General features: G+C 38.8%; 1 protein-coding gene across 9 annotated transcripts in view; it reads left to right on the top strand.

The window, feature by feature from the left end:
• The window catches only part of DNAI3 (dynein axonemal intermediate chain 3), a 67,984-nt gene that overhangs the window by 33,269 nt on the left and 21,021 nt on the right, over positions 1-13,694 (top strand). For 5 of the 9 annotated variants that reach the window (XR_007357915.2, XR_012669705.1, XR_007357914.2 and 2 more), the window contains 8 exons: positions 2,116-2,189; positions 3,187-3,334; positions 4,276-4,363; positions 7,034-7,164; positions 8,102-8,165; positions 10,585-10,715; positions 11,636-11,840; positions 12,972-13,063. Coding sequence is in view for 4 of the 9 variants with exons in the window: in XM_048859774.2 (XP_048715731.1) it covers positions 2,116-2,189; positions 3,187-3,334; positions 4,276-4,363; positions 7,034-7,164; positions 8,102-8,165; positions 10,585-10,715; positions 11,636-11,840; positions 12,972-13,063 (933 nt within the window). In the remaining 5 variants the exon portion in view is untranslated. The remainder of the gene's footprint in view (positions 1-2,115; positions 2,190-3,186; positions 3,335-4,275; positions 4,364-7,033; positions 7,165-8,101; positions 8,166-10,584; positions 10,716-11,635; positions 11,841-12,971; positions 13,064-13,694) is intronic. The other 4 variants (XR_012669706.1, XM_048859778.2, XM_048859779.2 and 1 more) reach the window with 4 other exon arrangements.

Here is a 13,694-nt window from a genome sequence, read left to right as displayed (position 1 = left end):
CCTGCTGGTAATAGCTCATCTTAAGTGATCACTCTCCTTACAATGTGTATGATAAACACTCATTTTTTCAGGTTTCAGAGGAACAGCCGTGTTAGTCTGTATTCGCAAAAAGAAAAGGAGTACTTGTGGCACCTTAGAGACTAACCAATTTATTTGAGCATGAGCTAGTGAGCTGTGGCTCACGAAAGCTCATGCTCAAATAAATTGGTTAGTCTCTAAGGTGCCACAAGTACTCCTTTTCTTTTTACTCATTTTTTCATGGTCTGTGTGTATATAAATCTTCCCACTGTATTTTCCACTTTATGCATCCGATGAAGTGAGCTGTAGCTCATGAAAGCTGATGCTCAAATAAATTGGTTAGTCTCTAAGGTGCCACAAGTACTCCTTTTCTTTTTGTATATTAACTCTACTATGGGAATTCCTTGCCTGACTCCAAGAAGTTAAAGCAATAACTTCCTAGGTCACCTAAACAACTTAGTTGCTAGAAATGACTTTTTCTCCTTTTTCTAGATAGAAGTTGCACCCACAAAAATTGCACCTACATTTACTTTCTATCCTATTCATAGTGCTCCATCCACAGTATCTTAAGGGCCCATCCAGCTACCTCTAAAGTTAGTGTGGGAGGGAAAGAGGGATTCCATGAGTCAGCCCAAGGTGATCATTTGCTGTCTAAGTAGTAGGATTAGTGAGGTGTGCAAAAAAGAGGCCAGGTTGAAAAAATCTGACCCACCACCCAAAGAGGATGTTACCTTGAGAATTTCTTGTAACTAAGTTTTTAAGACTCAGTTGCTACTGCATTAACGCTCGAGTGAAGACTGTGGAGAAGACAATGCATATACATCTTTGGAAGGAAGATTGATACATTGCACATTAATCACTAATTATATTGTGATAGTACCCACAACCCCCTCTTGGCACTGTATATACACGTATAAAGACAAGGCCTCCGCAGAAGAGTACATACATATTTGCCAGTGGTTCAACTCAGGGTCTGTCTAGAGCATCAGTGCTACATTGGCACAGGATCAGCAAATCCAATATTACAAAACTGCATGATAGAAAGTAAACAAACTACATTCTGATTCTAATCCAGCCTTCCTTACCCATGCAAATAACCTTTTGACTTCAGTGGCCATGTTTGTTTGAGAAAATTTAGAAGGATTTGGCTTACAAAGTGTTAAAAGAATGGATGCAACTTTCTTGAGTAGCTGATAAATGCAGGTTTTGCCAATTATCCGGAAGTAGTCAATTCTTTCTCTGGACAAAGATTCCATTGTGTACATACATTTTCATCTTTTTGAGATTGGGAATTAGGTTTGAAAATAAGATCAGAAAACATTACTGGAATCAATAACTTGCATTATTTCATCAGCACTTTGCTATTCTTTTATTTTCTGAATAAGTTTAAATGTAAATCTAATTTTCTGTTTTGATCTAAAAAGAGAGGAAATAAGTAAAAAAAATGATCAATTCAGAGAAAAGTGTTATTGGAAAAACATAAGAAGCCTAATAAAAACTAAATTATTTATAATTACTATAAGCAAGTATCATTTGAGATATTCACTTTTTGAATTGCAATTTCACTATGTAGTTGTTTACCATTAATTCTTCACTGATTTGCTATTTGTTTGAGCAGGATGAAATTTACAAGAGGATGGATATTAGGTACTCACATATTTGACAACTGAGGGCCTGATTTTCAGTTGTGCCAGTAACTTAAGATCTCATTGACCTCATTTCACGTTCTACATGCTTGGCATTTCTGAATATCAAGGCACTAACTGATTTGCTTGCAGTATGTTTGTTTTGGTAAAACGTGTTTGTTTCATTTTCATATCAATGGGCTAATGAGCCCTGACTTGCTCACGAAAGCTCATGCTCAAATAAATTGGTTAGTCTCTAAGGTGCCACAAGTACTCCTTTTCTTTTTGCGAATACAGACTAACATGGCTGCTACTCTGAAAGCTGTACCAGGGGAGTTGTACAGCCCACAGCGAGAGGCTCTCTTTCTTAAAGTTTGTTTTTAGAGGCGGTGAAGAAGTAGCTTTGTTGATAATAATTTGTTGCCATTTCTCATCTCCACCTCCCTGTATTATTAATTAATTATTATTTTAGGTTAACAGAATGGGCATTGTTTTTGAAAACAGAACTGGAGTTTGTGTGCAGCTTGTAACCTGCTCTCCTGATTGGTAATGCATTCTACAAATGTTTTCATAGGCACAAAACATCTCCTGAATTCCTTTGAAAATCCTTCTAAATATACCTTATTCCTTCTCTCTGCTAAATATTTCAGCATATATTCAATGGTGTAACTGACAAAGTTCTGAATTCCTACAAAGCTATCTGGAATAGATTAAATTCATCCTATTGCAGAGGGCCAGCACACGGACCACCACATCACTTAAACCCCACATAAGGGCAGCGTGTGGGGTCCACTAGCTGGACAGCCTTACAGAGGTGCTTTCATGCTCACTCTGTGCCACAGAAAAAGCGTCTGTGCTGGCCCCACGTAGATTGTCCTGGAAGGCCACAGAACTGTATTTATGCACAGAAGGCTGCTAAATAACCTAAGGCCATGTCTACACAAGAAACTTTTTCTTGAATAGTAACGTCAATTAGTGTGGGTTTTTAATAAAATTTCTAAACTGGCAAAAGCCCTAGTGTAGATGGAGTTAGACCTGCACATAGTCCTTTTGCCAGTACAACTCATTTCATTCAGGAAGCATCCACTACTGGCCACTGTCAGAGACAGGGTGCTGGACTAGATGGCCCTTGAGTCAGACCAGTATGACATTTCTTACATTCTTCAACTGGCTGGCAGGGCTGTGGATGCAACTCCAACCCAGAGGCTGCACAGCAGACACAGTCCCAGACCAAGTAATTAGGCTCTATGCAAGGGAGTGCATTTCATCCACTGAGTGTGTAGTTTTCTTAAACTGTATGATGCTTATTTAGCTACAGTATATGATTAAGAAGAGAGTGAGGACAAAATGTGGAGTAACTATATGCCATAGTGTACAAAAGTAGCTATAAACTAGTTCTCCATTTCTCTGTTCCCCAAACTCTTGCATCTATTGCTATACTAATTTTGAAGATAAAAAACAATTATACAAAAGCTTATTGAAAAGTTTAAATGATTTTTAAGCATACGAATAGCAATAACCTACAATCTCTGGTTTTGTGGAGCTCCATATTATTTTGGGATCTTCGAGCCCCCAAAGCTACTATCCAGAGTTCATTCGAGAAAGTAAAAGAAGACAAGGTTATCGAGGCTCCCCCTGATGTACCGACTACTTTTAAACATCTAGATCTCTCCTGGAGACCTCTCATTAAGGTACTGTATATAATGTATAGGCCTGCAGAGTTGTCATGGCATTTTTAAATTAAAAAAAAAATCACAGTGCAATCCTGCTAAATTTAGTAAAAAAGTCATGGTTTTAGGGGAAAAGGTATGAAAATTCAGCTCTCTCTCTTTGGAGACAATATACCTAAGTCTCTTTATTGCTGCTGCCTCTTTGCCCTGCCAACAGGGCACCAACCACCAGTAGAAGCACCCTCGGTCCCAGTACTCCAACCCTAATCCCACTGGTCAAACCTGAGTGGTACTGTCACCCCTGGGCACTCGGTCACAATGCCCCGAGTAGGGAGCCAGGTCCAGACCTGCAGGATAGGAGCCACTGCTGCGGGATGAGTGTATGGGGGCTCACTCTCCACCCCCTCACCCCAAATCTTACCATGTAAATGTTCACAGTATCGTGATTTTCCTTTTAAATTTTGTTGTGATTCGTGTAGGGGCAAATTTGAATCCCTATAACATGAACAGAATAGGACAAATACTTTCCAAACTTAGCTTACAAGAACTTTAAAATGATCTAAGAATTTCTGAATAAACTCAGGCTACAGTGGAAGTAGTAATGTATACAAGCACTTTTACCACCAGGTTGTCTATCCTGGTCAGAGCAGGTCTAGAGACATGTTTGTTAAAACACGAGTGGCCACTGGGATTACCACCAGTGGAGCTGACATTGAAGTGGCAACAGTGAGAAATTTTAGAGGGAAAAGCATAATGTCGGCTAGACCGCTGAGTCACATTTTACCTACTGCTAGCAAAGGCGGCGTTGGAAGCTAGCAAAGGTGGTGTTGGAAGGATTTGTGGAATCTGAAGAATGCACTTCAGACTGACAGGTCTTTACCATTACAACAGAAAGCAATTTAGACATATGCCTCAAGTGTTTGACAAAATGAGTTATCAAATACTCCCTTTGTACTAAACAGGCAAACCTATCCAAGAGCGACACAAGTGGAGAGTATAGTCCTACCAAAATTAGCCTAGTGGAAGAGCATTTCCATTACAAAATGCAAGGTAATATTTTCAGTGGATATTTTTGACATGTAAGTATTTTGGTAAGATGATTTTTCTCTGCATATAGAATAAAAGATAAGCAACATAAATATACTGTAACTAGTGGACCTGTTTTCCTAAATTTACTGGTATATCATGGCATGGTGAAGGTAATGAACACATACAGTATGAGAAGAACAGAATTCTCTAGCAATGGGTCACAGGTTATCAGATCTCATTAGAAGTTATACTAGCAAGCTGTTTTTCTCAGGAGTACTTATTCCCATTAAAGTGAATTGAGCCTTGGTCAGTACTATGTGTGATTTCCTCCTTTAGAGCCACTGTTAGAAATTTATTAACCTGGGGTTTTATTTTAAATGAACCTTTCCTTACTAATTTTCTACTCCTGAGGCAAGTCTTCTATTTGCTTACTTTGCATCAGAAATTATTAGTCTTCTGTACGATAATACTTTCAGAGAAAGTATTCAGAGAGAAAACCTATCATGCTATCTTAGGTACTTGTATAGCTCCCATTACCATAGTATTTGAGTGTTACTGCCACACAATCTTTAATGTATTTATCCTCACATGTCCCTCAAAAGGTAGAGAAGTGCTATTACCCCCATTTTACAGAGGGATAAACTAAGACACAGAAAGGTTAAGTGATTTGCTCAAGGTCACACAGGTCACTGACTGATCAGGTAATTTAACCCAATTCTTCTGAGTCCCACGTTAATGGGTAGACCATCCTTCCTCCTTGCGTTGGTAAAACAGCAATCAAAAGGAAAATATTGAAAAATCATTAAAGTCTTTGGAGAATGGGGAAGGCAACAGAAGGGGGAACAAGGCAGATTTGGAATGGTGAACGATCATCAGGCAGGTTTATAAGGTTTGGAGCAAATTAGTACCAATGGGACAGCATGTGACCTTAAAAATACTTTTGGAAATCATTATCACACTAACCCTGAAGCACTATAACTCTGTTACTAAGATGTGCTGGATCAGATTTATGTACTGCCCACTACTAACTACAGTTTTAAATAAAAAGTTCATAAATAATTCTACAAACTCACTACCTTAACATATTCACATAGCAAACTTCAAATTCCCCGCCGTCCCCCAAAAATGAGAGCATCCAAGAGACACACTAATCTTTCAGCTGTTTAATTCCAACTTGTTACTGAGCCCTTGACAAAGAAGGAAAGTAAGAATTCTGGAACAACAGAAGTCATTGTCAATTGTCTTTATCAAGTTCTGGAGATACATGAAAAGTTTTATAAGAACAACACAGGCTCCAGCAAGTGTTAGACACTTTCATTACTGGTGATCATGTTTTTCCCCTGAGGTTGAAAGGGGCATTGCCTAGTCAAGTTTGGTCTAAACGAAAGAAAGACCAAGAGAAATATTGCTATATTTTTTAATTCCAAGTGAAACATTTATTTAAACAAATATACATTCACTGTTAGCAGCCAACAAGCTCAATCTAGAGAGCAAATACATCTATACCAGAGAAATGTTACTCATTTGTATAGTCCCACTGAAGTCAATGAGACCACTTGGGTGCATAAATATTCATAGGATTGTGCCCAGACTCAGTTATTCTCTGAAGTCAGGGTTTTCCATCACACCTTTTCCAGCAGTGCTTAGGATTCTCAAGTGACAGATTTTTCTGGCTATCATCCCAGACCTACTACCCTGCTTATCCATTTACATGGTTGCAGCATAGCTGTCTCCACAAGCACATCCTGTATTGTGAGTTTTTCTTAGCCTCTCCCATTTAGGGTGACCACCTTTTCAAAAGGCAAAAGCAGGACACATGCAGGAGCAACTCCCCCTCTGTGACATCACCCCTGCTCCTCCTCTTACCCCGAGTCCCTGTCCCCTGGCCAGGCCGAAAGCCAGAGCCAGGCCATGGTAAGAGCTGGCCCGCTGTGGGGAGCCCTGGGTCCTCCACCTGCCTAGGGTGGCTCTTACCACAGCCTGGCTCCAGCTGCTGGCCTGGCCAGGGGGGAAGGGACTCAGGGGTAAGAGGAGGAGCAGGGGCAAGGCCTCATGACAAAGGAGGGGCTAAGGCCAAACTCAGCCCCCCACCCCCAGGAACAGGCTGATGCCGCCCAGAGCCTTGGAAGGCACGGAGCAGGCGCTGCAGGGAATCTGTGACAAATGCTATCCCAGAGTCATTCAGCCTGGGACTTGAACTCTGCATTTTGGATTGTCCCACCCAATTCAGGTTGGATGATCACTTACTCCCATTGCTACAGCAGTGTTAGAGCTCTGCCGGGGTAGCAACATTGGGAGTCCTAGTGTGTCATCAGCATTTTAACCACGTAAACTGGCCGACGCTAGTGCTCCCGCTGTGTCTGCCACTAGTGGAACTGCATCAGTGGTGGGCAACTGTGGGAGATTTTATGAAAAATCTGAAGTGTAGGCACCATAAGAGTACCGCTTCGCCTGCCTTGTATTGCTAGCAATTTGTATGTGCTCAGCCTCTTTCCCCCTGCTAGATTAAGGTAACATTCTATTCCATGCCATACTAGGTTCACTCTTCTCCAGAATTTTCTTCCCTTCCTTATTTCTCATCTTGAAAGTTCTAACCCCTCACCCTGGAATTACCTTAGTAAGGAAAATAAAATGCCTGATCTAGTAAATTTCCCTATATAACCAAATGATTATATCCATACTCTTTTCAAGATAAGATGCAATACCAAGTCAAACCAGAAATATTTGGAGATGAAAATCCTTATAAGCAGTTAAAGGTCCCTTCAGCCAAAGCTCTTCAGATATTGGAGAATATCCCCACCAACTTTTTTGTTGGAACTGAAGTAAGTTAAACATTTTGATTATAATCTATGACTGATCATTCTTAAAATAGCGGGGGTGTGCTGGACAGTTTACACAGACTGGTGCATGTACATGTTTTCTTTATGAGTTAATCAGTAGTTTTTTAACTCAGAATTTGCCTTGCCTTTGTAGCCCATTTTGACACATTTATATAAATATTTTACTTTAAAAGATCGCTGGGCCATACACTCATGTCTAAAGGCTGGGATTGAAAGTCAGTGGGAGTTGGGTGGCTAATTCCCCTAGGCTCCATTGGAAATCCTAGCCAAAAGGTGTTGAACTTAATTCTTAAACCTAGGAACACATAAAATGTCCTTATTCCCATTGCCAGAACTATTAGGACAGTAATGTTTATTGCAAGGTTTCCCCTAGAAGTCTCATGAAAGCTTTATCATATTTTGATTTTTTTTCCCTAATTTAGTCCTGTATTAAAAATAAGCCTAATGTTCCAGCTTCTACCCTTTTTAAACTAGATCTAGCTGCCAAAATTGAACAATTTAAAAGGGTGTCTTTTTAAAATTTCCGGCATTTCTTCCATTTTGGGGTTCCCGTTGAAATAATTTTTCTCTGTTGCTGCCACCTTTTCCTAAAACTATGGGGCAAGGTCCATATAATACATGTGAACTACTCCAGCTCTACATGAAGAATGCCCTATAAATGCTGATTGGTGAGTTTTTCCTGAAGACTGCAGGGTTTTTTTTTTAATTAAAACAACCCAACTGATAAAGTAAGTGAACATTTGCCCCATTTTTGCAGTCATGCTAAAACATGTTCACATTAAATGTACCTAAAAATTTACATTTAGTAAAGAGACTCCAATTTTACAAACTAAAAATAGGCACCTTTTGCCTAAAGCTTTTGCTATAAATATTTCACCCAGCTTCTGTTTGCATTTATTTGATTTTTCTGGCATCACAGGATGGTGAAGTTATTTATTCCGACTGGAAGATGGAAAGAGAGAGTGACTCAGGAAGACTGATTAGTAAGTTCAAGTTTTTCACCATCAACTAAAACTGCTTTTTTAAGCTAATGGATGACCGGACGGATACAGAGGATACAGACATAGATTTAAGCCTTGTTTTATTACACGGAGATGTAAGCTTTGTAGGACGGACTCTTGCCCTGTCTGCAGTAGGAATTTGACTCATTGCTGACAACCAGCATCAGCAAAGAGCCTCCAAACTGGTGTTGAAAAGGATTTGACTGCTACTGTAGAATGAAGAAAACCCACTTCAATACCATTACCGAATGCATGATCAGTGATGCTGAAAACAGTTTTGTCCCATTTACACTAGTAATTAAAATGTTTTTAACACCATCTTAGTGGGACCTGTTGCAGCTGTTGCCAACAATGGGTCAATTTGTTAGTACAGATGGAACTTAAATGTAAGCTGATGCCCTGTAAACAGTCTGAAGACGATTTCCAGCCACAGAATAGCAGCAAGTGTAGCAGTAGTGGAAATTCCCCCCTTCCGAAGTCTTCTCACTTGAAAGCTTAATTGGGATTATTTAAAATAGGAAATTGCATTTTTCTAAAACACAATAAAATTAATAGAAAAACCTATATTAAAACATTTGGCTGCATGGTTAAAATGAAAATGTGTGCAAATCCAATAGGTCCTTAAAGTGACATTAGCTTAGCTACACTGAACATTCTGAGTATCTTTTGGTATATATTAAAAATGGAAACAATACTATATTAAATATTAAACCATTCATTTAACGATATAAAAACAGAAAGGAAATATGTAGTATGTACGTCATGCAACTTGGCTGACAATGTTGCTGTAGAAATCCAAACTTCTGTATTTCCTGGCTTTTTAATTTTAACTGCATTAGTGTAGCTTTTGCATTTAATTGGTGGATACTAAAAATATTCCAATGTTTGTAACTGAGGGATTCAATAAAGAGGGTTACATTGTGAGAAGCTAAAAGTTTTAAGTTCCATTTTAATGTCTTATTATTTCTATCATGAACTAAGAAATGCTTGCTGAACTCTAACAGTTTATAGGATGATGACTAAAAATATTCAATTTATAGACATAAATCAAAAGCATATGTCATAAATATACAGCTAAGGGTAGCATAAAATCCCTCCTTTACCTGTAAAGGGTTAAGAAGCTCAGATAACCTGGTTGGCACCTGACCAAAAGGACCAATAAGGGGAGAAGATACTTTCAAATCTGTGGGGGAAGGTTTTTGTTTTGGGCGTTTGTTGTTCTCTCTGGAGACAAAGAGAGACCAAGCAAGTAATCCAGCTCCTATTGAATGATACATCTAAAATTACAGAACTAGTAAGTAATAGCAAGGAAATGTGTTAGAGTATCTTTTGTTTTAGCTTGTGAATTTTCCCTATGCTAAGAGGAAGGTTTATTCCTGTTTTTTTGTAACTTTAAAATTTTGCCTAGAGGGGAATCCTCTGTGTTTTAAACTTTATTACCCTGTAAAATTATCTTCCATCTTGATTTTTACAGAGGTGTTTCTTTTACTTTTTTTCTTTATAATAAAAGTTCGTTTTTTAGGAATCTGACTGTGGTTTTTAGTGTCCTAAAAACCCAAGGGTCTGGTCTGTGCTCACCTTGTTTACTCTGAAGCCTCCCCAGGAAAGGGGGTGAAGGGACTTGGGGGAATATTTTGGGGAACAGGAACTCCAAGTGGTCCTTTTCCTAAATCTTTGTCTAACTCACTTGGTGGTGGCAGCGATACCATTCCAGGGACAAGGAAGAATTTGTGCTTTGGGGAAGTTTTTAACCTAAGCTGGTAGAAATAAGCTTAGGGGGTCTTTCATGCGGGTCCCCATATCTGTACCCTAGAGTTCAGAGTGGGGAGGGAATCCTGACAGCATATTTTAAAAACTTCTCAAATGGTGTCAGTATCTCACAGAAATGTACACTGAACAATAAAGCTAATAATAATATCTGAATTAATGAAAATTCTCTAAAGGCAAGTACAGTGCCTTCCATAGCTCCCCACTAGGATCTCCTTCCTCGGGGACTAATGCCTGAGAGTTATTAGAAAATTAGAACAGAGACTTAAAGATAAGAGAGTGTATTAAACTAATCAAAATGCAAGGGCCTGTAATCAGGTACTCAAATGTTTTAACCAATTGGCAGGCAGGCACAATTATGGGAGTTTGATATCACAATTTTCTTGGACAAAACTGCAGGCATATATTTGGAGACTGGGTTGAGGCCGCTTTCCTTTATCTGTGCTAATCAGATTAAGAGCACATGGATCTGAGGCACAAAAACCCAGGAGAAGGAATCATTAAAGATAATGGATCCAATCCTGCAATAGTTATTCCAGAAAAACTCCTATTAGGTTGAGGATTGTAGGATCAATTTTGCTATCTTCAAAAAACTAGAGTTACAAGTAAATAATTGTCCTTTTCACTTTGTTAGGTCAGAAACCAGCTAACAAATACACCATCCATGATGGAATTGTCCACACTATACAAAGATCTCCATTTTTCAAAGACATCATTCTTAGTGTTGGAGGCTGGAATTTTGCCATATGGAAAGAAGGTGTTACAGTAAGTTACTTTGGCAACAGACATACTATAGTTGATGGAGAAAAGAATAGAGTAACTACAGTATGTAGCCTCAGGGACAAGGCTCACGGAAATGATGGTAGATGGCAGAGCTAGCCAGTTTGAAAATAAATTGGGTTAAAAAAAATAAGCTATTTTCTCCTGCCAGAGCTAAGCTTTTAAAAATAGTTTTGTAAACTTGACTCCAACGGAGGAAGCAACTTTCTCTAATACCAGCTTTCGTGACACTTGTGGCTTCTGCCCAGGCTATTTCCATTTCAAGCAGTCTGTTGTCAGTCAGAGGAGCTTGAGAGTAGAGGTAGGATGTGCTAAACAATACTACAGGCTTGCGGAACCCCCCATTAGACAAAAGTAATTTGAACAACAGAGTAATAGAGACAGCAAATAATAATTCAATCTCTCTTTTTTTTCCCCTTTGGAGTTATAGCACAATGAAGGGCAAAGTGACTAGTCCTAAGGAAAAGGAAATGCACTATTCTAGCCTAAAGATAGCAAAGGCAAGGATGGCTATGGTAGCATCCATACCAGTGAGGAATGGGTGCAGTCTTTTGGCCAGCCAAATATTGAAAAACGTGTTTCTTACCATTGCTGCCATCTGGGAATCCAGGACTTTAGTTGCATCTAGCAAAACCCAGATTTTTTGTTTGTCAATAGGTAGGCAGACTCCCTCAACTGAGGGAGTGGGCATCAACTTTTCCACTTCCCTACAATGCTTCTCTTTACCAGTCAACAATATACACGCTGGTTTTGACCCCATAATTACTTGTGTAGTGGGATCACTCAGAAATGGGAAGCGTTCTCACATTACACAAGCAGGAGGCTGGAAAGAGTTCTGACTGGGTTGTTTTTTTGTTTGTGATTGTTTTGGTTTCTTTTATATTGGATTTTTTTTTTAAATTAAGAGTGGCCCAATCCTTCAATCATGCTGCTCATCAAAAAGATATACTGTAGGACATTGGTCCTTATCGAGAGCCGGAGTTTTCTTCATTGGTAGAGAAGATGGAAATATTGATATTTGGGACCTACTGGAGAAAACACATGAGCCATCCCAGACCCAGAACATCTCTATATCAATGATCACATGCATCAAACCCTGGATCGTCTCTTGTATGTTGACAGTGATTATACTTTTCCATAACACTATTTTAAAAATAAATTATACCATGATCCTGGAAAGGTTTATGCATATCCTTAAGTTTACACACTATGCATTGTTCCATTGAAGTCACTGAGACTATGCACTGTGAATAAAGTAAAACACATGCATAAATCTTTTCAGTATTGGGGCCTTCATGTTTTTATCATTACATAAGCAACTAAGCACAGTTTCTTTTGTTTTTTAATATTGTTACAAAAATATTGTTTCTTTTAAGCAAGTTTGAAAAGGTAAAAATATATTTCTGTGTAATAAGGGACATTTAATTATTAGATATACAAGACAAAATAAGGCTATTTTTTGCTGCAAAAACAAAAACCTAAAAAAAAACTAACAAAAATGAGTCTTTGGGAGCTATTCACTCTCTCTGTTTAAAAAGATTGATGGATGTGCACACTTGCTTAAGCATTTTTGTCAACAGCTTTATGAGGTTTAAGTATTTTATGGGTGAAACTGTGCATCTTAAATAAAACAAAATCTTTTTCACATTTTTAATAGCGAGTCAGAGAAATGCCTGGAACTTTACATAAAAGAGTTTTTAAATTATACTTGCCTATTCCCTGGGAAACCATGGAAACTGCAGAAAAGCTCCATGACCCTTACTAGATCATAAGCACTTTGGGGCAGGAACCATCCTTCCCTTGGGTAGGATGCCTAACACAGTAGAGTCCCAATCTGTGATTAGGTTCTCTGGGCACGACCACAATAAAACTAATATGCAATGACTCAAATAACCGTATTTGGAATTCTGTATGAATAGAGGCCTTAGCTGAAAAGTTAATCAGTAAATACTAGAATTCATTGTTAAAAAGATGCCAACACAGTAATGGTCATACTGGGTCAGGTCACTGGCCCATCTAATCCAATATCTAGCAATGACCAGTACCACATGCTTCAGAAGAAGATGCAAGAATACCCATAGTGGACAATCACAGAATAATTTAGAGGGGAATTTTCTTCTTAGCCTATTAGTTAGTGGTTGGCTTATGTCCTGCAGTCTGGGGGTTACACAAACATTTTAATTTAATTTCTGTATCTTTAGTAATAGCATCATTGTTTATTTTGTTTTTATACTCTCATAGCAAAGCAGCACTTTTTAGCTATATCTGATAACTTTGGAACTCTGCATATTTTAGAAATCTCTTGGACATTAAGTCACCCTTCCAGTAATGAGGTTTGTAACATTTTCTACTTACCCTTTAAGTGACCACATATGTTGTGGGGTTTCATGACAGTTTTTTTTCAGGCACATCCTTTCAGGTTATCGGATTCCTACATACTAAAGGTGTTTAGCTTGTGTTTGAAATGATCCACAGCCACTATCTCATAACATCTCACAAACCAAAGCTGGACCTGGGACGTCCTCAGCAGTGAGACCTCAGAGGAAAACCAGTTGTTGCAAGAAGCAGAGTTGGCAGAATTTCATCGTTATAACCAGGAAATGGGAAAAATGTAGATGAAGTGTCCAAACTGTAGAAACACCATTTTTTGCCACACCCATAAAATGGCACCAGGTTTCATAAACTACATTCTATACACTTGCCTTGACTTTTTTCCTATAAATTTTGCTCCAAGGAAGTCAGTGACTTCAGTTGAGCCATGCTGATTTACACCATCCAAGGATCTGACTGTAGATCTTTTAGGATCTGATCCTGCAAACCCTTACATAACTAGCCCCCACCAACTCATTGGGACTGCACATTTGAGTAAAAACGTTTAAATTGTAAGCTCTTTGGGGCAGAGACTGTCTTGTTCTGTGTGTTTGTACAATGCCTACTACAATGGGGGCGTGGTGCTGTAACACT

This window comes from Caretta caretta, chromosome 8 (assembly GCF_965140235.1).
Source record: "Caretta caretta isolate rCarCar2 chromosome 8, rCarCar1.hap1, whole genome shotgun sequence".
Classification (NCBI taxonomy): domain Eukaryota; kingdom Metazoa; phylum Chordata; order Testudines; family Cheloniidae; genus Caretta; species Caretta caretta.
Note: the sequence above shows the minus strand (reverse complement) of the source record. Positions and strands in the feature narration are given on the sequence as shown.